At 39.3% G+C, this 20,671-nt stretch overlaps 3 protein-coding genes across 5 annotated transcripts; all 3 read left to right on the top strand.

Moving 5' to 3' along the window:
- Nucleotides 1-201: 201 nt before the first annotated feature.
- LOC144701796 (UMP-CMP kinase 3-like) lies at nt 202-4,185 on the top strand. Of its 2 annotated transcripts, none has more exons than XM_078573563.1 (9): nt 202-392; nt 1,144-1,238; nt 1,765-1,819; nt 1,938-2,055; nt 2,766-2,922; nt 3,377-3,457; nt 3,532-3,639; nt 3,772-3,840; nt 3,922-4,185. In XM_078573563.1, the coding sequence occupies exons 2-9, from the start codon at nt 1,194-1,196 to the stop codon at nt 3,928-3,930; spliced, it is 642 nt and encodes a 213-aa protein (XP_078429689.1). In that variant the 5' UTR covers nt 202-392; nt 1,144-1,193; the 3' UTR covers nt 3,931-4,185. The 2 variants fall into 2 exon arrangements, with proteins under 2 accessions (XP_078429689.1, XP_078429687.1); XM_078573561.1 differs by having other exon boundaries at nt 203-392; nt 1,184-1,238.
- Nucleotides 4,186-12,880: 8,695 nt separating this feature from the next.
- Nucleotides 12,881-15,399, top strand: LOC144701795 (YCF20-like protein (DUF565)). 2 transcript variants are annotated; one of them, XM_078573559.1, is made up of 4 exons: nt 12,881-13,030; nt 13,122-13,195; nt 13,605-13,778; nt 14,899-15,399. In XM_078573559.1, exons 3-4 carry the CDS (start codon nt 13,609-13,611, stop codon nt 15,377-15,379), a joined length of 651 nt encoding a protein of 216 aa, XP_078429685.1. In that variant the 5' UTR covers nt 12,881-13,030; nt 13,122-13,195; nt 13,605-13,608; the 3' UTR covers nt 15,380-15,399. The 2 variants fall into 2 exon arrangements, with proteins under 2 accessions (XP_078429685.1, XP_078429686.1); XM_078573560.1 differs by having other exon boundaries at nt 12,881-13,033.
- A 2,963-nt stretch (nt 15,400-18,362) lies between these two features.
- LOC144701793 (uncharacterized) lies at nt 18,363-19,410 on the top strand. The gene has a single exon (XM_078573558.1). The coding sequence runs from the start codon at nt 18,537-18,539 to the stop codon at nt 19,185-19,187; it is 651 nt and encodes a 216-aa protein (XP_078429684.1). The 5' UTR covers nt 18,363-18,536; the 3' UTR covers nt 19,188-19,410.
- The last annotated feature ends 1,261 nt before the right edge of the window (nt 19,411-20,671 follow it).

Here is a 20,671-nt window from a genome sequence, read left to right as displayed (position 1 = left end):
GTTTGTCATCCGTCACCGACATCATATGTCACGTTGCCGTCACCATGACGTGTGACGTGAGGGATGACGGCTGCCGTTCCCAAGACTACTAGAGACCCCTCCTTGTCGGGTCAGACCCGAAACCGTACCAAAATTCTGTTTTCAAACTTCGGAGTATGGGAACACCTTAATTTAAAAATCACCGTCAGCTGTCTGTTCTTAAGCTGGACCAATCCCGCCTTCGTCAAAATCGCCGACGCGCCGGGTGATTAGTGATTACTCCACACGACCGCGATTTCCGCGATCGGCAAAATTGCGGCAGAAGAATCGCGATCTTGCAAGGCCGCGTTAATCTCGTTCTCCGTCGGTTCAGATCTTTCGCCTTCCCTCTCGTGGTCAAGTTCTTTCACCAGGTGAAATCTCGCTACCTAGATCTACCGTTTCCGATCATGTTTCATTTAGTTCTGATGATCGGAGACGTCCTGGCTTGGACTCGGTGGAATCTTCTTTTGTGACGCACATTTGATCGATTAAGTGATGTCAATTTCTTCTTTGATTTGAGAGTAGTACCTTAAAAATTACAGTATTCTCCAACAACAAGTCTTTCTTCTTACGGAGTGAATGAATTGTTTCAACTTGATTCCGGTGACTTCCTGGCTGCTCGGTGGAATTCCGTTTTTGGCATCCAGTTGATCGCTTAATGAATGTCGAAATCCTCGTTGATTTGAGAGTCGTACCTTAAAAATTACAGTAATCTCGAAAAAAAAATGTCCTCTTACGGAGTAATGATTACTGGATGGTTAAACATGATTCTGGAGGCGTCCTGTCTTGGACACGGTGGAATTCCGTTTTCTGGCATACATTTGATCTTCTTAAATTACATTATTCTCCAAGTTCAAATCTTTCTCCTTTCGGAGTATGTGAATACAATTTTTTTTTAGCTTGATTCCGGAGACTTCGTGGCTTGGACACGGAGGGATTCCTTTAGGAATGTAAATTTCGTCGTTGATTTGACAATACTACCTTAAAAGTTACAGTACTCTAGAAAAACAAATCTTTCCCCTGAGATATTTTGTTTAAGCGTGATTCCGGGTCATGTTATTTTCGGAAATTGTGTTGTGTAGTCTCTACGCTAATTTTGTAACGGTTCTTTTGTTTATAAAGGGGGGATCTAGCTGATTTGGTACGTTTATATTTGATCCAGGGACGCCTTCATGAGTCCAGCGATCGGTGCAACCTTTACGGATGACTCTGGAAGGGTATGATATGGTTAATCATCACTTTGACCTTGCTTTATTTATTCAAAGGGCTTATGGTTTGTCTTTAGTATTCCTCCAATAAAAAAATTATTTGTCTTTAGTAATCCCAATTCTTAGCTTGAAGACTTCCTTTGCTCAACTCTTACAAGAAAATGAGTGTCGCTCCTTGCGTCGTAAGGATAATCCTCGATTTATCTTAAAGGAAGACTGGTATTCCATAGTGTTGAGATACAGATCCCGAGTAGGTTTTTCCTTGTGAATATTTTTTATGCTTTTTTCCTGTTCTCTGCTTTTCACTTCTTGACCTCAGAGTTTATTTATCGATGGGATGTGCTTTCATCAGCCAATATGAAGAAACACATTATTGTATGTACATTCTTCAGATTTTTTCTTTCTTTTCATTTATATTCAAAGGCCAGTAAACCAAAATAAATGATTGGTCTCATAATTCTCCGTCATACATGAAGCTTAATAGCCTAATACCAGTGTTTAATGATTGTTGTGACAAAAGCGGCATTTCTTGCAGGCTGAGGGTGGAGATTTGGTGACTGAGAAAGAGGTCATAGTTATATTCGTTCTTGGTAAGTATCTCTTTATGTTCCCATTTGATAGTGACATTTTTTTATTAGTTCATTTATTGCTTAATTTCAAACTTTTAGCATCCTCTTTTGTTAATTATTAGTTATTGTTCTATTGTAGGTGGGCCTGGAAGTGGAAAAGGCACGCAATGCGGGCACATCGTCCAGCATTTTGGATTCACACATCTCAGCGCTGGTGATCTTCTGCGTGCGGAAATCAATTCCGGATCTGAGAACGGGTAGAATGATATTTTCATTTGCCGCGTTTTATATTTTTTCTTCTTAATGGGTGAAAAAAATTATTTGTCTTCTAAAAATATATTCTTTAATTTTGGAAGAGTATAAAACAGAGGGAATAATGTATTAGTATTTGTTGAATATATAAATGTGTAAATACTCCAGATTGTAAAACAGAATCTTCAATGAACTCATCCATGAAACTTTTTTCTGACTTGGACTTGTGTTCTTGATCTCTCTTTGTCAGAAATCCTCAATGGAGATGAAAAAACACCATCCCAGCACCTTTCGACTTCCAGACACAAATTAGGTTTTTGAAAAATAACATTATATTGGCTCATTAAGGTCAGCAAGTTCAAATACTAGTCTTTACCCATTAACAGGTTAGGCCCAATAGTAATTAAGTCACTTATTCTCCATGTGAGATAATTACTGACAAATCATGTGAGCCACTCATACATCCGGCTCACTCAAGTCATTTATTAATACATTATTAATAAATGACTCAACACAGAAAGGAACAGTGGGAAAACAGAATAGAACTGGAGATATCAGCCACTTATAGAATGAGGGTCACTTACAACCAAATAAAATGAGTGTATCTAACTCTCTTGCCCTTCAACTACCCTTATCTCTATCTGTTCTCTTGATTTTGTTAGATCTCCTTCGATGACTCAAATCAAAATATTTATGGTGTCATTGTGTGGTGCAGGACAATGATCCAGAACATGATAAAAGAAGGGAAAATAGTGCCTTCTGAAGTGACAGTCAAACTCCTTCAGCGAGCAATGAAAGAAAGTGGAAACCACAAATTCCTTATCGACGGTTTCCCTCGAAATGAAGAGAATCGTGCTGCATTTGAGGAAGTTGTAAGCCATCATCATTCTTTTTCTCCAATATTCGAATCACCAACCAAAAATGGATCACGTCAGTTCGGGTTAGCAGTCAATGATGAATGTGTCAATGTCATCATCATCCCTCAACTTATCATCTTTATCCTCATCCATGGGTGACTAGGACGATTGGTGATGATGATGATGGGATTGCCATTGACGTTCAGATGGTGAGCTTGATAGGAATGAATAATCCGTCATGGTCATTGTCATTGTCATTGTTGACACCGAACAAAGGGTTGGTGGGCGATGATGAATTCATCATCATTTTTGTCATCCAATGGTGTGACTTAGACAAATGATGACAATAATGATGATTGACCATCATCAAGTGCAGACAGTGATGATGATTCATCATTGCTATCATCCACTCGTCATTCTTGACAATGAATACACCAAACTCTAATCCGTTTTTTTTTTTCCGTTGCAGACTAAAATTGTCCCCGAATTCATTCTCTTCTTTGATTGTGCTGAGGAAGAAATGGAGAGACGACTGTTGAGCAGAAATGAGGTCAGTCTTTTCCTCACATTATTTTAAACATATTTTAAAGCTTAAGAACAAACAATTGAACTTTCCTAATGCAGGGAAGAGTAGATGACAATATTGAGACGATAAGGAAGCGTTTCAAGGTTTTTCTGGAGTCCAGCATGAAAGTGGTCGAGTATTATGAATCAAAAGGCAAAGTTCACAAGGTATGTATAAAATGCCAGCCCTCTTAAATTTAAAAAAGTCTAAAACATCTTTATTAAAATTAATTTTCTATCTAACCAAAATTTTCTGACATTGAAGCCACTAACTATCCATTTCCCCGCCATGATATCCAGGTTGACGCTGGAAAGCCCATCAGCGATGTATTTGATGCTGTGAAACAGATATTCTCCCCATTTGGAGAAGTACGATGTTCTTCAGTTATTACTATTATAGGCTGTAATTATCAAAAGATTTCTCCTGACACGTTTGCATGCTCTTGTCAGGTGAACTAAAAAGGGTAAAAACCACTAGTTTGGGTTATATTTCTATTCCCAGTTGCTTCTTCAAAAACAAATTCTACTCCCAGTCGCAGATCAAGTTTCCATGGTCAGTCATTTCTAATATTTGAAATAAAGCGTCTGTCTTTAATCTTTCTGTCATCGTATATGTTTACCGATAGTAACTCTATGTTCTTAACTATTTCTACAGTTATTTAATTCATGGGTGGCTATAAGTTGAATAATTTTCAACTTTTCAGTTTTCCTTTATATTCTTGGTAATGAAGAACTTATATTTTGCAAAAAGGGTTATATTTTGGCAAGGAAGCATCAGGCATTAGCGCCTTTTCTGATTCACCATTCTCATTCCATATCAATGTTTGATATCGTAATTTTCTTGTAAAAACTTTGGCCTGCTTTCTTCGCCGTTATTATTTAACTCTCTTGACCATAATATGGTGTCTATCACGAGATAATCTTTTGCCTTTTGAATATCAATAATTACAATCTGATGGGTAAGTCTTATCTTATCAACTGTGACAGCAAATAATATTAATCTTTTCGGAAGATATTGCGCAATTATAGATCAGGGACACGAAGGACATTACGAAAAGATATTACGCAATTAAAGATATTACGAAAAAATCATCCCGTCCGAGGATAAGGACAAATTTTGGGACGAAAATTAGTCCAGGGACCACCGGACGGGACGGTTTTCATCCCGTGGGACAAAAAAATTGTCCATCCGGAGGTCTCCGGACAATGGACGGACGAAGACGGAAAACTGCCAGATTCACATTCGACGGTTGAGATGTTGCCACGTGACCTTGCTAGTAAATTTATAATATATTATAACCTATTATAATATATTAAAAATATAAAATGTGTTTTTTCGTCCCAGGACGAATTTCGGAATGAAAATTCGTCCCGGGAGGACTGGACGGGACGAAAAATTGTCCCGAGATTATTGGACGGGACGGATTTTTTGTCAGTGGATGAAAAACCGTCCTTCGTCCATGTCCGGGACGATCCCAATCTATATGCGCAGTGCAACTACTCATGTTTTTGTTCTACCAGAGATTTTGTTACTCCTTCTTAGTGTATCTGTTTTTTTACATGTCAATAGAAAGGTATATTGCACAATATCTCAGTGTAACTGTTTTTTTACATGTTATTTCTTCTTAGTGTAACTGTTTTTTTACATGTTAATTGAAAGGCATATACTATAAAACTAGGAACGAGAAAAGACCGGTAACCGATAAGGTTCCAATAAACTTGTATTAGATCATTGAGCATGAAGATTAGTTTAATACGTGGGAAAAGTATGAATGTTTTCTTCACTGTTTGTCGAATTCATTTTTTCACCGGTCAAATTCATTCAAAATGATACTCCTCGATAGAGTTATCATATGAACACTCAGATGTCTCTCAATTTTTGACTTCAGTTTAGTCAAACTTTGTAAAAATTATTATGACTTCTTGTCAAACATATAAAATATAAAAATATCAGTACTCTTCTAGAGGACATATCCATTCATATAGGGATTAGTTTCTTGAACAATTTATAGGTTTTTTGTGTCCCTATAATTCAAGGATAAGGAGTATCTAATAATTTATGCGATAATTAACCTCTCCCCTGCTCTATCATGAGGCTTGTCAAAAGTTGCATCTATTGTGAAGGGAGCATGTGACATTATCTCAACATTTGAATCATCATAGTTTTGAAGTTATGTTGTCTAACTGATCTTTCCATTTCCCAGTTTGATTCTCTTAAGTTCTACCAAACAATTTGACTCGATTACTTAGCATTTATCATTCAACTCTCAAGGCCATAAAATGATATTCATCAAGAGAATTATTTTGTCTACTAAGTTTAAATGCTAATAATTTTATGGGAAAGGTATATCTCTTGTGAGTTTTAATTATTAAAATAGTTTGAATATGTTTTGAAAAAACATTTTCATTTTCTAACATTAATTTGTTGCTCCTTATGAGTTTATCTTTTTCATAAATTTAATGTTATATTAGACTTGTCTCACGTGATTTAGGAAGTTTAAAACCGTATTTAGATCAACAAGAACTAGGACTCCAACTTCAAGAATATTTGAAGTATCATTGGTATGTACTCTGTGCCCTCCTGATGATGCAATTTTATGTTATGTCCTACAGAATAGTAAAATTTTCAAATGATGGCATCACACCTGCACATGAGTAAGGCACTATCAATATTTCTACCAGTATCCCATTTAATAGTCTATCAAACTTGTTAACGCAGACCCCATTTGCACATCATGAATCTAGATTAGTTCCTAATTGTAAGGAATAACTTTAGTTCTAATCATATTTATTCACAATCAGATGCACATAACATATTTTTCCTTCGCTGTATCTCCAATCCAGACATAAAAATTATCATCTCTTGAGTCAATCTTTATTTTGGGACTTGTGAGAGATATTTATAACAAGTATTCACTTTTTGTTTCACCAAATTTTAGTTATCATCAAAATTTGATTTGAACATTTACAAAATTTAGAAATCAATATATTACTTAGCAATTTTCTTCATTTATTCATGTAATACACCGGTTTCATTGATCTACCCACATACTATGTAACATCAATGCATACTCAGTTTGTAAACTTATCGTTCATAATTCATATAGTGTTTATGTTAAGGATTTTAAAAAATTAATACATAATTATCATCTCATTATATATTATTGACAGTTAACAATAATTCTCAGAATTTCATTCGAATCAGACAAGAATGAGAGTATATGTTTGGTTTTATGGAGTACTTGACTTTCAGTCTACATTGGATTCAATCCTCTTTTTTTACTGAATTCGATTGAATATTAGTAGATATTAAAAGTTCTCCCCTCTCTCTCCCTGTCTGATCTGTGAAAAGATGGAAAGCGACTACTCTCTGCCTTTCTCCCTGAGTCTTACTCATTATTTCTTTCATTGGGGGAATTTTATTTTTACTAAATGATCCTAGTCACTAGAAGCATATTTATTTCTGTAGATATATTTATTCCAATTTTTTAACTCGTAAAGACTGGAGAGAAGTGTCTAGGGACGTGATTACATCATTATTTCTCATAATATCATAAACTGTCTCTTTGCATTGTTTTGTAATGTTGGGGTTTGAACAGTTGACTCCACTTTTTTTATAATCACTGTGTTTTTGATATCCGATTTCGGCTGTCAAGAAAGATTTTAAGTGATCTTTTGTTTTTTTTCCTGAACATACTTGAATGGAATTTTCAGCGTGTTGAACACAATTTCAATATTTTCATGAAAAGAGAGAACATAAAAATAAATCTTCTGAATTGGAGATATTGAACCTTCATTATCATTACAAGGATACCCTAAGTAATTTTTTTGGGGGGACTTGAGTATATAAATGTTTTGGCAGATTGGATTATAATGTCAACGTAGAGAATAAAAAATATAAAGTACAATTCAATGATGGGACAAATTTATTACTGAGATAGATGTGCTTGAGTATGACAAATGTAAAAGGTGGATTATCAAAATTCAATATGTCACAAAGAAAGAAATAGTTTAATTTAATGGTTTGAATTATGTGATAAAATTATCAAAAGACTTATTTTCAATGTTGATACATAAATTTAGGAGGTAGATAGAGCGAAGATGAGAGGGATGGAGAGAGTTATTGAGGCTAAAACATGTTTTATTCTCAAGAGGGTTGTGGAAACGATTCTCAATTACATGATACTACATCCTTCTGTTTAAAATGATGTTTATAATGTTTATTTAATGTGGGAGAGAGGCATGAAAGATCAGTTAGTTGTTTTAAAATTATAACTGAGCTATGTAATTAAAAGGGTGAGGTCTATCTAATAAATAAATAGATTATCATTTATAATCAACATATTTTTTCTCAAAATGTTGATAGAAACTGATAGTTAGATTATGCTTTTTGAAAATGTTGTCATTCCTTTTTGAATATTGTAAATTCCAACTATTGTGTTTAATTAATTATTAATAGCAATCATTTACATCAATATCAATCCACTTGAAATAGGCTATGGTAAAACTAAATACAAAGTGAAATAAAAACTCTTAAGTAAGATACTCAAAAGGTGATCTTAAATATTTCTATTTTATGATATTTTTATTATATATATTCTAATTACGCCATAGTCATATGCATATAAAGATAAATTCTCTTCAATTAAGTTTAACATATGTATATATATATATATATATATTCTTGTGTCGTAGATTGAACCTGATACAATCTGCCATAACATGTTAGATGTAATTTCAGTTTCATACTTTTAGCACATTTTTTATCTTGAAAATATTCATCTTGGCATGTAATAGGAAAAATTATGCATTCAATATTATCAACCAATTGGCATGCTAAATGTAGATTTCATATGTCCACGGGCTAGCTAAATTAATTTGGATAAAATGCAACCTCCTATCCACATATAGGTAGATGTTTAATCAAAGAGGACATGTTAGATAAATGTTTAAAAACTGTTGGAAAGAATACTGCTATACAAATCAAGGACAGGAATAATATTTTCCACGTGTTAAATTGTTACCACAAAAATATACATCCACAACAATGGCAGAAAATTATGGAACATTAAGGGGAAACAAAAGTTGAAGTTTTATTATCTGGAGCTCACTTGTAAAAGGAAATATGACCAAATTATTTTAAAAAATAACAGCAGGTATAAATTAATTCAGAAGATGAGAATGGGATTATTTAAAAATACTACCACCTTATTCCATAGTTGGATTATTTAAAACCGCAATATGGTGTAACTCTAGGATATGGTACACAATTGATGTTAATCGAGTTAGAAATGAAAATCTAACCTGGTTGCAGCTGAGAATTTGATGGATCAAAGCTGTACCTCAACTTGCCACTGATTTATTTACACATAAGAGCCATTGACTTAAGCTTGTTTTTCTCCATTGGAGCATCAATTCAAGCCAAATTGCTTTTGGAAGAAAGGTCTGAATCCAAGATTTCACAAAACACATCCACTGCAATAGCATAAATGTTTTAAAAACTTTTCATGAAGCAGAGTATCACAATGCAAATGAAAGAGGGGTGCTCTTAAATAGGCAATTACATCCAGATGTTCAAACATAATTGGATGATCTAGATGTTGTATGTTCTTGAGGTCGTGAGGCAATGTGACCATGATAAGACTGAGCCATGTAACTCATGACATATTTAATCCAGGTTGATGATGTGTGACTAAGTAAACCCAACTGATTCATAAAATTTACATAGTATGATATTCACTTCCATTGATGGTTTTCTATGATCCATTTGATTTTATTTCACTTGCCCATTTGTTGGAAACATATGTGTCATGCAAGCTAATATCCCAGGATTTATTTAATATTCATTAATATAATGCACATGTGGTGATTACCACTGAAGTCCATGAATACATGTAATGAATTGGTGAATTATTTATGAGATCATCGTAAACAATTAGTGGTACTTAGACATGGGTTATTAACATCCCTATTCAAAGGATACCTGAGAAGGACATCAAAATATCAATAAAGAATAGCACTTTATAGTCCCAGACATATGATACGGCTGATCCCACAGCCATTAATGTGGAGACATTTTTCCAGGCATCATGCCACGATTAGTGAATTATTGATCAATTTGAGGGTTTGACAATTAATCATTTGTCTAAGTCATTCGGGAGTCTTGTGTGGATTAGGGTCTATACATACATGTAACTGATGACAACAAAGGTTCAATGTGAGAGTTTATATAATCTTTTATATCTTGTAGAGCATGAGATTTAACTTGGCACCCCACCGGCCAGAAACTTAACCAATCGATTCGCTTTAATCAGTCACTTTGACTAATTAATCTATTTTTAATATAGTTATTTACTAAGGTCTTCCATATAAAGGCTATTGGGCCATTAACTAGACTAATATATTGGCTTTGAGGGTCAACCCACAAATAATTTTGGACGTTTTAGAAATACTTTAAGTTCAAAAACTTTTATTAAATGGTCCCACAGTTGGGGAATTTTGTGAAATTTTCTCTGAGACTTTTATAAAAATGTCTCCATATAAAATAAATAGGGGGCACCCTCATTTGATACCCCATACAACTGAGTCCCCTCCTTTCTTCTCTTCCCCTTCCTTTCGTGATGTTTCCAGTGTAGTTTGGGTGGAGGAGAAATCAAATTTCCAGTAGAAGATTTCATGGAAGGAAGAGGTGATCCAGCACCCTAAAGATTGCATGTATATGAAAGGTGATGCAGGACGTCGTCGGGACGTCGTTCGATCGGCACCGAACACGATGAATCGGTGTCAACAACAGGTAGGGAAAAGTCAGATTACGGCGGGACAGCGTCCAACTGTGTATGTGAACAAGCCAATAATGATGGGATGCAAAAATGATAAACTGTGGTCCGTGCAAATGCTGACTTGCGGGAATTTTAGACATCCGGGAAGTCGACGGAGTCACCCGGTGAGGTAAGGTAGACCCTTCGAACCTCGTCCGAGGGGACGAAGGCGACTACAGTGCCGAGCAGGTTAACCCCGCTAGGTGTTGCTATCATGAGACGGGCGAACCCGACTCGTACCAAACAGGTAAGACTCTCTTGTTTTCGATGTAATGCACTCAACCTTGCTCGCTCACCTACGTCTAACCCAAGCGCAGTAGAGGCAACTGAAAATGCACAGAAAAAGATAAGAGACGGGGCGGGAAGGCGTACTGTGTCGATGTCCCTGAGTCGGTCGTCTCGTATTTGTGTGTCTGCTGGTGCGGCGTCGGGGCGAGGAGCTGAGGCACGGGAGAGTATTGTATAGCCGGGGAGTCTGGCTGGTGCAACGTGGCAATGTCAGCTGCGTGTGGGCAGTCAGCGTCGGCGGGCGGTTGGCGCACAGGCACACGCGCGCGAACGGCGGTGCCGCAAGACGGTTCTGCGGCAACCCCGGTAGTCCGGGTCGGTGCAGCACGCGGGACGGGAGGCGGAGCACAGAGAGAGTGGTCGGCGGCCGTGGGCTCATGGCGGTGTGTGCGCGCGGGCGGCTCGGCGGCGGCGGCAGCGGGGCTGTTGGCGCAGCCTTTCTTCCCCTTCTCCTTCTCCTTCTTCCTCTCCTTCCTCCTTCCTCCTTCCTTCTTCTTCACCCTTCTTCCTCCTGGATCGTGACCCTCTTTTTCTCTTGTGAGAATTTTCTTCAACAAAACAAAGGGTAAGTTCTCTTAGGGAATCCATCGTTCCTTTTATAGGGGAACATGGATGAACCCTAAAATTACAAGCAAAACAACCAAATAAAAGGGGGGGGGGGAGAAAGACTAAGGTTCATTCCCTTGGAGGGTGGAGGGGAAGATCCTTATAGAATGGATCTCCCCTCGTTACAATGTGATTGTGACAGAAACCGAAACGACGAAGTAAAATGAAAACGATGAACAAAAACGACGAACTAAAAAAATGAAGATAGAGTGCCCGTTACCCAGAATACTTGAATCCGGGCGTGCGTACCGTTGCCTTGGCATGCCGGGGGGGCTGAACGCGAACCGGCGGCGATGTCGATGAAGATGGTGATGTCTCCGAGGACGTTTCTAAGGGCTCAGGCTGCGCCACGCCATCAAAAGGGTTGAAGATTTTCACTTGAGGAACCAATAAATCATGAATTCAATGCGTGCAAAGGTGATGGTTTTGGTTTTATATTTTTTGGTTTTCAGAGTCTTTAATTTGATATGATATTTTGAAATAGAGTTTTGATCATTGAACTTGAAGGCCCAATTCCCAACACCATTGACCTTCTCTTTAAGTGTTAAACTTGCTTCACCTAAATGATATCTCTACAAAGGTTCCAATGGCTTTAATTGTAGAAGATATTCATGTTTCCCATGAAGTAGACAAAACATCACCAAAACCCATGAGTTTGGATCCAATTGATTCAAGTTGAAGTTAGAAACAATCTTCTTGTTCAAGAAATCTCAAAAACAGCCTGAAGATATCTTAGAAGGTCATGTATTTCTCTTGCTTGTTTTGGTGAGAATTTTCACAAAGAGAGAAGGGTGAAATGAAAATTAGAGCTCAGCGACATAGTTACACTAATTTCAGAAAGTGTAGTTTATCATTCACTTCAAGATACTCCTAAAATAAAAAATAGGCCAATGATGACCCTTTAATTTTGAACTGTGATAATGGCTAGTTTACCATTCACGTTAAAATCCGCCTAAAATAAAATTGATAACTGCAGTTGCTCCATGAATTATAAAAATTCATCATAATTTATGGTACATGTCTGACATCATAGTATTGAAAACAACAAGAAGAAGTGAATATATTTTCCCTTTATTTAAGCTCTACAAAATTATTTCCTAAACTGGATATAAATATCTAAGGTTTATAAGTTGGCATGGGATATTATGTTTCATCAATTGTTGTATGATTGACATAAATGCTTGCCAAATAAAAGAATACATGATTATCTACAAGTGATAAAATCTTGACTTCTAACTGAATAATTTGACCTGTTGGCCGGGTGTTTTAACATCAAATACCCCCATACACAATGAAAATTGCCATTCAATGCATGTGTGAGTTGCATAATTCAAGCCATATTAAGTTGCACAGATTAATGATATTACTGACCACATACGATCTGATGTTAAACTTTTTAAATAAAGATTGGATTTGCCTAATCCACTTTGAACATTCTTCAGAACACTTATACAGACTAATTATATTACTGACCACATACGACCTGATGTTGAATTTTTTAATAAAGACTGGATTTGCCTAATCCACTTGAACATTCTTCAAAACAGTAATTAGGCATTTTCCATTTAATGCACTTAGACAACCTTCATCTCTCATTTTTCTTTAAAATTTTCTATTTTTACCTATGTAATGACTAAAATATTCTATACATATAGTCCATCCACCAGCACCCATTCATCATCTCTTTCAAACCAGGTTGATTTTAAACCAAGCTTTTTATGAATTGGTGAGAGCCTAATTTATGTACAAGTCCGAATAAACGCAAAATCCAGAAGCCCATCTGAGATTCTGGTGTATCTTTTTCCTCGCAAGATGAGCGGCTGTGTCTACAGTACTCGGCGTCAAGCGTAGTACTCTTCGAGACCCAAAAGTACGTTTTTTTTTTCTATTTCCCATCTCTATCTCAATCTCTTCTCGTTCTGTATTGTGCATGGGTAGAATGCTGAGGCCCGGAACGGTGGACCCAGAAATTGTAAACCAATTTCTTCTTGATTCCCGGCGCTAATTTGAAGGTGACGTTTCCCTGAACAATATCTATTACAATTTCTGTTGTTTTCGGAATTCGAATCTACCCGGATTTTTCGTTTGTCATTTTTGCGATTATTGTGTTGATTTTTTCGTATCACACGTCTGAAATGCATTTGATAAGAACTGAAATAACTAAGAAATTCGAGATGCGTTTGTTGTTTGACAGATACTTTTCATCGTGCTTCTTTCTGATTAAAATTTGTTTACCCGTGCAACAAAGCCTGCCATCACTAATCTGTGGTGAATAGCATACTCTCTGTGGTTAAGGTTTAAATATGTTTCCCAATTGCAAACAAATGCTTAATAAACTTAATTTATAGGCTTTGATAGTTCATATTTATCTACTTTAGCATAAATTTAATCTTGATCATGATATATTTTCTTCTGGATCAGGTCTATGCGGTGCCTGCATACAATGTCGAGCATACCAAACTATCCCAAATGTTTCATTCTCCCATGTTCAGGATACAAGAGATCCATCTCTCTCTGCCCTTTTCACACCATGGCTGATGGCAAGAGCCAAAGATTCCTACAGAAGCTTATGCTGTGCTTCGATTACTCTCCGCGGTTTGTTCTTTCCCGTATAAGAAAGAATCATATAATGATCGAGAAAAATGGCTAATATTTTTATTTTTTTTGACTTTTTGCTCTGTCCAATTACGGTAAATTTGGTGCCCTTAGATTCATTTATTTATGCAGAATAAGCTAAAAAGGAGTTCTAGACGAGTGTTGCATAATCGGATCTTGATGGGTTCTTGATTGGTTCGAGATGTAGAATGGCATGCCCAGTGGAACTGATAATTAGAATTATTCATTCATTTATCAATCTTATCAAAAATTTCATGGAATTGATAATAAAAAATCTGGCTGATGGCTGCCGCCCTCCACAAGATGCTTCTCCTCCCTCGTCTGATCTTTATTTATTCTCCTTAATTTCGAGAACCCTCTAACCAGTAGGTTGATGTCGTGGGCCTGATTAAGTCGTCTGGTGCCTGCACATGTGATACCGTCTTGGCTTTATTCTATGATTTCTCCACATCCATGTCTATATTCAATCGCCTTATATTTTGTGTTGAGCGCATGTCAATGTCAATATCATCGTCAATTTTGGCATCCCTCCCTGACTATGACGACGTTGCTGACATCGAGAATCTTTTGGTGGTTGATAAGAAATTTTTTGCTAAAACTATTGTCAAACTCTTCCTTTTTTTTTTGAAGAAAATTTGTCAAACTCTTCTACTCAACGTTTTTGTCAAGGTCAACCTGCATACTCAAGGATGAAGATGACACTGAAGAAAATTTTCTTAAAGAAGTATGGGTGGCTAACTATGGTGTTAACATTGATGGCCATTGACGTTTATACTGTGGTTGGCTAACTGTCAACCAATGTCAACGTCACAAGTCGACATTGTGCTGATTTACCAAACCCTACTAGTCTTCATAGTCATTCCTGCCATTCCTATGTCGCCAGGATGAAGATGAATGATTGCAAGTAGCCATAATCGTCCCCTACCACATGCAAATGATGGTGACAACTCATCATTATCATCATCATTACCATTCCGACCACAGATGAATGATAGGAATGATGATGGCCATCATCATCGTCATCATCATCCTGGACTCTGATTCCTAGTTCTAATTACAGCATTCCGAAGTATTCTTATTGCTCAATTGTTGTGCCCAGGCAGAGAAGGTGGACAATCAGGAGCAGCATGACAGGTGATAGCGACACAGGTTCCTCGGGAAGTGGTTCTAATGGCGGGCCTCGGCTTCTCAGAGAGATTGAGACCTTCAGACAGAGGATAAGCACTAGATTCCAGGCCCTGAAGAAGAACTGGCCTTTGAAGGTGCTCTTGTTCCTCGTCGGATTCTACTGTGCCACTGCTTTTGCCACGTTCATAGGGCAAACTGGAGATTGGGATATTCTCTCTGCTGGCCTTGCTGTGGTGGTTGTTGAGGTGATGGGAGTGCTTGTTTACAGGAGCTCACTTCCCTTTGCAGAGAAGATCAAGCGTTTAATTTCCATGTTTAATTACTGGAAGGCGGGGCTTTCCATGGGTCTATTTTTAGATGCCTTCAAGTACGAGATGGATGATTTTTTGGAATCCTGTGACCCTTTTCGCTCGTTTATGTTTGATGTAACTGACATATTTTCTAGTTTATGAAAGTTTGTAAATATGTTTAATAGTTGGGGAAAAATTCACATTTCCATGGGTCTCTCTTCGATGGGTTTTTAGAATCATGTGATCCCTTTGGCGGTGGTGTTGATGTAAATAGCATTTTTTCTGGTCTTAGGAGTATATAGGTTGGTGTAAGTAGGTCTCTTATGGGATGGCCTTGATTAGGATTGTTCTGCAGGGCTGGGATTCATCATCTGGCATCAGCAATCTTGTGGATGGATGATGTGGCTGGAAGATGAGGACTTGGATGTAATAATGTGGAACACATTTTTTAAATGTTTAGAAGAAGCCCATAAATTCAGACTAACGGGTACTGCAGGAAGTGTACTTCACACGCAGGGGGCTGTTAAGGGAGGGGATATCACCAGATGACGAGAATAGATGCTGCATTTTGTATAGCTCTGTCTTGTTTATAACTAATGTAATCTATCTAATCTAGCTTACCCTAATCCAACCTATCATAATATATACTATGATTCTTTCTAATCATATCTAGTCTAGTAATCCAAGCCATCCCATGTAAGGTGCACAAATGTGAACATGACTTTTTTTAGCGCCCCAAGATAGTTTGGGATTGGCGTGTCTTCTTGTCTGCAGATGTTGTAGGTGTAAGACGATTCCTTTTTATCACTTATTAATGGAATTTTAGAACTTTTATGATTCAGACCTTCTATTGTTTTCTGTCCCCGATGTCAGATAGAATCAGGATGCCAAGGTTGGCCCAGTTTCCAATGGGCCGACTCCCAGATGGGATGGTTTCTGGACAACACAGTTCTCGGATTGGACAGTCCCAGAAAAGATTGTTCAGGATGGGACGATTTCAGACGACCCAAAAGAAAAGGAACACAAGGACAAGACAGAAACCCTCCTGAGCTGTTCTACCACCTGTCCTGGATGATGGTGCACCTTACCCCAACCTAACCCAATCTGATCACATCCAACCGAATTCACTCTAACCTTAACCTAACCGAACCCAACACCAGATCCGATTATCATTTCATTGCATGTTTTAGGTTATTGTATAAGATTCACCATATATTTCATCTTAATGTCGCCAAATCCCTATCTATGAACCAAGTTTTTCTATCCACTTCCAGACATTCCATCAACCATTATGTCCCATTGAAATCCAAGCACAAAAAAATTGAAATTCAAACCAAGAACAAACCCAAGCCAAAACCAACCCAATATGGTCGAATCCAATCCAATCTTTCCTGTACCCTAATGCACTCTGCTCTAATCTTTAACCCAATCCAACTCACCACCAAATGCAATTATCATTTCATCGCATGTTTTAGGTGCTTGTCTAAGATTCACCATAATTTCACCAAATCCCTATCTAAGATCCAACTTCTCCATCCACTTCCAAACATCAGGGCTCAAAACCAAAAAAGAAAAACTTAAAATTCAAAACAAGAAGAACAGACCCAACCAGAGCATCCTCCCCTAATCTGGATCCAGGTAGCGGGCAAGACCCGGATCCAAGATGGGCCCCACAACCGGCACCACTGCCAGCCCTTCCTCCCCCCCACCGCCATCGTTGCTGCCCCCAAATGATGGTGGTGCACCTTACCCCGACTTAACCCGATGTGATTAAATCCGACCAAATCCACTCTAATCTTAACCTAACCCTACCTGACACCAAATGCAATTATTATTTCATTTCATTGCATTTTTAAGGTGCTTGTCTAAGATTCACTATAATTTCACCAAATCCCTATCTAAGATCCAACTTTTCCATCCACTTCCAAACATCAGGTCCCAAACCCAAAAAAATAAACAAAATTAAAATTCAAACAAAAAAGAACAGACCCAACCCAAGCATCATCCCTAATCCATATCCAGATAATAGGCAGGACCCAGGTCCAAGATGGGCCCCACAACCGCCACCGCCGCCCCCCGCAAATCCCCCCCGCCATGACCGCCAATCCCCCCTTCTAAGTAAGCACGGCCGCCATCATTTTACTACATCTTTTAGCTTATTGTATAATATTTCACCTTAATTTCATCAAAACCCTAGCTAAGATCCAACCTTTCCATCCACTTCCTACCATCATGGCCCAAACCCAAAAAACAAAAAAAAAAAATTCAAGCATCCTCCCTCCCCAAGTCCGGATCCAGATATCGGGCATAACCGGGGTCCAAGATGGGCCCCACAACTGCCACCGCCACCGCCCCCAAATCCCCCCCCCCCTCATGGCCACCAATCCCCCCTTCAAAGCAAGCACGGCGGCCATCATTTTACTACATCTCTTAGCTTATTGTATAATATTTCACCTTAATTTCATCAAAACCCTAGCTAAGATCCAACCTTTCTGCCCACTTCCTACCATCATGGCCCAAACCCAAAAAATAAAAAAATATAAATAAAAATTCAAGCATCCTCCCTCCCCTAATCCGGATCCAGATATCGGGCATAACCTGGGTCCAAGATGGGCCCCACAACTGCCACCGCCGTCCCCCCTCCAAATCCCCCCCCCCTCCTAAGAACATCAATACCCTTGCTAAGATCCAACATTTCCATCCTCTTCCAAACATTAGGAGGGCCCAAACCCAAAAAAAAGAAAAAAAAGAAAAATTAAAAAATACAAGCATCCTCCCCCCCTCATCCGGATCCAGATATCGGGCATAACCCGGGTCCCAGATGGGCCCCACACCCGCCACCGCCCCCGCCACCTCCGCCCCCCCTCCAAATCCCCCCCCCCCTCCTAAGAACATCAAAACCCTAGCTAAGATCCAACCTTTCCATCCACTTCCAACCATTATGGCCCAAACCCAAAAAAAATAAAAAAATAAAAATTCAAGCATCCTCCCTCCCCTAATCCGGATCCAGATATCGGGCATAACCCGGGTCCAAGATGGGCACCACAACCGCCACCGCCCCCGCCACCGCCGCCCCCCCTCCGAAGAACATCAAAACCCTAGCGAAGATCCAACAAAAAAAGAAATTCAAGCAAACCCAAAAAAAAGAAAAAAAGAAAAATAAAAAAATCCAAGCATCCTCCCTCCCCTCATCCGGATCCAGATATCGGGCAGATCCCGGGTCCAAGATGGGCCCCACACCCGCCACCGCCGCCGCCACCGCCGCCGCCCCCAAATCCCCCCTCCCCCTTCTTCTCCACCCACCAAATCCCCCAAATCCATGGCCGCCAATCCCCCCCTTCTCCGCAAGCACGGCGGCCCCGGCCAGCCATGGCTCGACCAGGAGACCTTCTTCCTCATCGACGCCTACGAAGAGCGCTGGTACGCCCTCAATCGCGGCCAGCTCAAAGCCCACCAGTGGGAAGAGGTCGCCCATGGCGTCGCCTCCCGCCTCCGCCTCCCCCGGGCCCCCAAATCCGGCACTCAGTGCCGCCACAAGATCGAGAAGCTCCGCCAGCGCTTCCGCGCCGAGCGCCTCCGCCCCTCCCCCTCCTCCTGGCCCTTCTTCCATCGCATGGCCCGCCTCGATCTCGGCCCCTCCCCCCTCTCCGCCCGCCCCCCTCTCGAAGAAATCGCCGAAAACGATGCCGTTTTCCCCGATCAAATTCAAGAAGATGACGATGATCGACCGATCAAGCTCCGGGTTGAAGACGATTCCTCCTCCGGGGATTGGGATTTGGCTGCCACTGTGAGGAAATTCCGGCGAGGGTTCGTCCGGATGGAGATGCGGAGGTTGGAGATCATGAAGGAGATGGAGCGGGATTGGATCCGGATGGAGAACAGACGGACGGAGTTGATGGTGGAGTCTCAGAAACGGCTGTTTGAGGCTGTTTCTTCCGCTGTTCTTTCCTTGAAGAAGGCCAAGCGCTGATCTTTTTCTTCCTTTTTCCTTTTTTTTTTCTTTCTTTGATCCGGCTTCCTGATGAGCGCTCTTGAGCTTCTTGTTCTTCCCAGGTGATCCAGGGTAAAAAAATGGGTTTTTTTTTCTTTCATTTTCGTTCTTGTAATCGAGTTGTGTCTCAGAAACGGCTGTTTGAGGCTGTTTCTTCCGCTGTTCTTTCCTTGAAGAAGGCCAAGCGTTGATCTTTCTTCTTTGATCAGTCTTCCTAACGAGTGTTCTTGAGCTTCTTGTTCTTCCCAGGTGCTCGAGGATCGGATCTTTGTTTGCTTCAGGGTAAAAAATGGGTTTTTTCTTTCATTTTCGTTCTTGTCATCGAGTTGTGTTTCTGGTATGATGAGCAATGGGGAACCGATCCGTGAACATAGTTCCCTCTATGAACTGCTGATCCATGAACATAGTTCCCTCTATGAACTGTTGATCCATGAACATACTGGTTTTTTTCTTCTTCTGAATTTAATCATGATAAGCGAGTTCCAGCCTCTTGGTGGGTGATTCTCAAGTATTTTTGTTGTCGCCAAGAATTGCTGGTTGGATTAGAGTGAACCCATGAACATTATTTCGATGTTCTTGAAAGGTTAGAAGAACATACTTTTTTTTTTCTCTCTTCTGCTGTAGGTAGCTTCTGTCTGGTCATGTTGGGGAATGCATTCCTTCCATGTATTTTAATTTTTGCTTTGATTGGTGTCTATCATAGTGACCCATTTCTCTCATGTTCTGATTGTCCTCTCAAAATTTTGTAAAATTCATATGAATTATCAATGTTCTTCCCATGCCAGTTCTTGTCATCTGTCTATCTTCGTCTGCCCCATGCCGGTTCTCGTCATCCGTCTATCTTCGTCTATCCCATGCCAGTTCTCGTCATCCGTCTATCTTCGTCTGTCCCATGCCGGTTCTCGCCATCCGTCTATCTTCGTCTGTCCCATGCCGGTTCTCGTCATCCGTCTGTCTTCGTCGGTCCCATGCCGGTTCTCATCATCTGTCTATCTTTGTCTGTCCCATGCTGGTTCTCGGCATCCGTCTATCTTCATCTGTCGCATGCCAGTTCTCATCATCCGTCTGCAAACCCTATCCGTCTTTTTTTTGTGACAGTCATTCATCCGCATTGACGTTGACGAGTTAAGCCTTTGAAACGATTGTGCATTCTCTTTGCAAATTCTAAATGTAGATCACTTTTTCAATAGTGATCAACATACAAAACTTGTTTGAAGAGAATTTCCATGAGTTGTATTAATCCCAAGTATGGTGAATGCCTCTGCAAGAAGTTTAATGGGCCAACTTTGGCAAATTTAAGCAAAAAATCAATTTGTATTCAAACACCATTTAATGAAGATGCCGCAATGGGTAAATGCCCATGCCCATAAGAAAAGATAACTAAGATAACTATGTGACCAAGAGGCATACAGGTTGAAAGTGACTACATTTGGTTTAAAATTATTATTTTTTAATGAGTATTT

Source organism: Wolffia australiana, chromosome 4 (assembly GCF_029677425.1).
Source record: "Wolffia australiana isolate 7733 chromosome 4, ASM2967742v1".
NCBI classification, from domain to species: domain Eukaryota; kingdom Viridiplantae; phylum Streptophyta; class Magnoliopsida; order Alismatales; family Araceae; genus Wolffia; species Wolffia australiana.
The sequence above is the reverse complement of the archived record's forward strand: the minus strand, read 5'-3'. Positions and strand labels throughout refer to the sequence as shown.